Source organism: Babylonia areolata, chromosome 13 (assembly GCF_041734735.1).
Source record: "Babylonia areolata isolate BAREFJ2019XMU chromosome 13, ASM4173473v1, whole genome shotgun sequence".
NCBI classification, from domain to species: Eukaryota; Metazoa; Mollusca; class Gastropoda; order Neogastropoda; family Buccinidae; genus Babylonia; species Babylonia areolata.
Window position 1 is genome coordinate 18,819,349 of NC_134888.1, and position 2,500 is coordinate 18,821,848.

The 2,500-nt window shown below is 43.1% G+C and overlaps 1 protein-coding gene across 3 annotated transcripts in view; it reads right to left on the reverse strand.

Annotated features, from left to right (window-relative positions):
- Positions 1-2,500, reverse strand: part of LOC143288867 (peroxisomal ATPase PEX1-like) — an 80,731-nt gene that overhangs the window by 29,939 nt on the left and 48,292 nt on the right. For all 3 annotated transcript variants that reach the window (XM_076597521.1, XM_076597520.1, XM_076597518.1), the window contains exon 23: positions 1-164. This exon is cut by the window's left edge and continues 42 nt beyond it. In XM_076597521.1, the coding sequence (XP_076453636.1) occupies positions 1-164 (164 nt within the window). The remainder of the gene's footprint in view (positions 165-2,500) is intronic.

The window sequence follows — 2,500 nt, forward strand, 5'->3', positions numbered from 1 at the left end:
TTCATGGACTTGGCGGCCGCCAGCAGGTGGCGCTGGCCCACGGGCATCATGACGGACGGCTTGGCCAGCACGCTGGATGCCCGCCGCCGCCCTGACCCTGACAGCCCCAGGCTGTTGCTGTACTTGGGGGCAAACTGGTCCTGTCGCCGGTGAATCGTTTCCACCTGAACACACCCATCACACACACACACACATCAAGACACAGGCAAAGACACAGACACATACAGACATACGCACACACACACATACACACACACACACATATGCATGCACACACACCCACCCATGCACCACACACACACATGCATGCACACACACACACACACACACACACACACATATGCATGCACACACACCCACCCATGCACCACACACACACACATGCATGCACACACACACACACACACACACACATGCACCACACACACACACACACACACACACACACATGCACCACACACACACACACACACACACAGACACACACTAACACACACACACTGTGTTTCTTGTTCTGTTTTCAGTTTCAGTTTCTGTTTCATCTTTTTGTTTTTTCCTCTTTTTTTTTTTCTTTTTTTTTTTCACAGTGCCTCGCTCTTTTTCTTCTTTGTTTTTGTGCAAGTGTATTTGGTTCACTGTTGCTGTGGGTTCTTTTACGTGCACATGCTGCACACAGTACCTCGCTTCATTGTCTCATCCAAATGACTAGCTTCCAGACCACCATTCACAGTCTGGTAGAGGGGTAGAAAATTCTGGTAAGCGTGGGATTTGATCTTGACATACCCCACTCAGATTGTCTCGCTTCCTCGGTGGATGCGCCGACACTAAGCCACCGTTCCATTCTATGGATCAGAATCAGTTTTGATTGTCAGTTAAACTTTGGCAAGGTTTATTTGTATTTGTATTTCTTTTTATCACAACAGATCTCTCTGTGTGAAATTTGGGCTGCCTCTCCCCAGGGAGAGCGCGTCGCTACGCTACAGCGCAACCCATTTAAAAAAATTTTTCCACCGTGCAGTTTTATTTGTTTTCCCAATGGAAGTGGATTTTTCTACAGAATTTGGCCAAGAGCAACCCTTTTGTTGCCGTGGGTTCTTTTACATGCGCTAAGTGCATGCTGCACACGGGACCTCGGTTTATCGTCTCATCCGAATGACTAGCGTCCAGACCACCACTCAAGATCTAGTGGAGGGGGAGAAAATATCAGCGGCTGGGCCGTGATTCGAACCAGCGTGCTCAGATTCTCTCGCTTCCTGGGGGGACGCGTTACCTCTAGGCCATCACTCCACTTTTAACAGAGAACAGACATATATGTAGTCACTCACACACACATGCATGAAGTCAATAATAAAGAAAACAGAACAGAACACTTCTTGAAAGCAAGGTGAAATGATGCTGGATTTTCGGTAAATGTGCATGGAGTGTATGCAGCCAATGTAGTATGCACCACATAATGATAATAATCAGAGGTGCCTTATAACATGTGCATACCCATTCCTTACCATGAAAAACAAAAGCTACCATTTGACTTTGTAAGTTTCAGATTCAGTTTCTCAATGTGGCGACACTGCGTTTTTCGGACACATTCATATATGCTACACCACATCTGTGTGTGGGGGGGGGGGGGGGGGAGGATGAGAGTTAAATATTTACATTTCATTTGCTGGATGTTTTCTATTGGTATACATTGTTGTGCAATACTTTATTGTCTTAATGTGTGCGCATGTGTGCATGAGGGGGGTTGTTGTTTTAGTCAGCTACTGAGAGTTTTTATCTGACTTGTTTTAGTGTATTGTATGGTACATGCGTTCATTTTTATGTTGGTGTCTACAACGAGCCTGTGATTGCACACGTCAATTTCCATGTGGATTAATAAAGTGTTTTTGAACTGAATTGAATTGATGCCTAAACAGCACCATAAACCAACGCGCTAGTCAGGCCTTTGGGTGCATGCATATATATTTGTGTACCTACCATTATTACCTGTTCTTATTACCTAGGTACACATGCAGTTTGAAAAACGAATGGGGGTTATAGGGTGGTGTTACTGATACAGCAAACATTAGTTATAAGCTGTATTTGACATGAGTCTTGTTGACATAGTTCATGCATTAGTTTTTGTTTGTTTGGTTTGGTTTTGGGTGTGTGTTTTTTTTCATCCTTTGTAACAATTCTTGTGTTCATCTGTTTGCAGTCCTTTCTACCCTGAAAGGGGTGAAAGGAAATTAAATCCTGAATCTCGAATCAAATCAATACTGGGAACCCCACACATTTTCCATACTACGAACCTCACATTTTTTTATAATACAGAGAGCTGTTTCTAATCTTATGTCACCTTGAAGACACACACCAGAGGAAACCATGTGCTGCTGCTAATAAAAAATAAATAAATAAATAAATAAAATTTTTTTTTAGTATAATCCTGCTATTTTGCTAGTCTGTTCACACATGCTGGTGATTTATTACTTTAAATAAATGAAAATACTGTACTCAGTGGTGT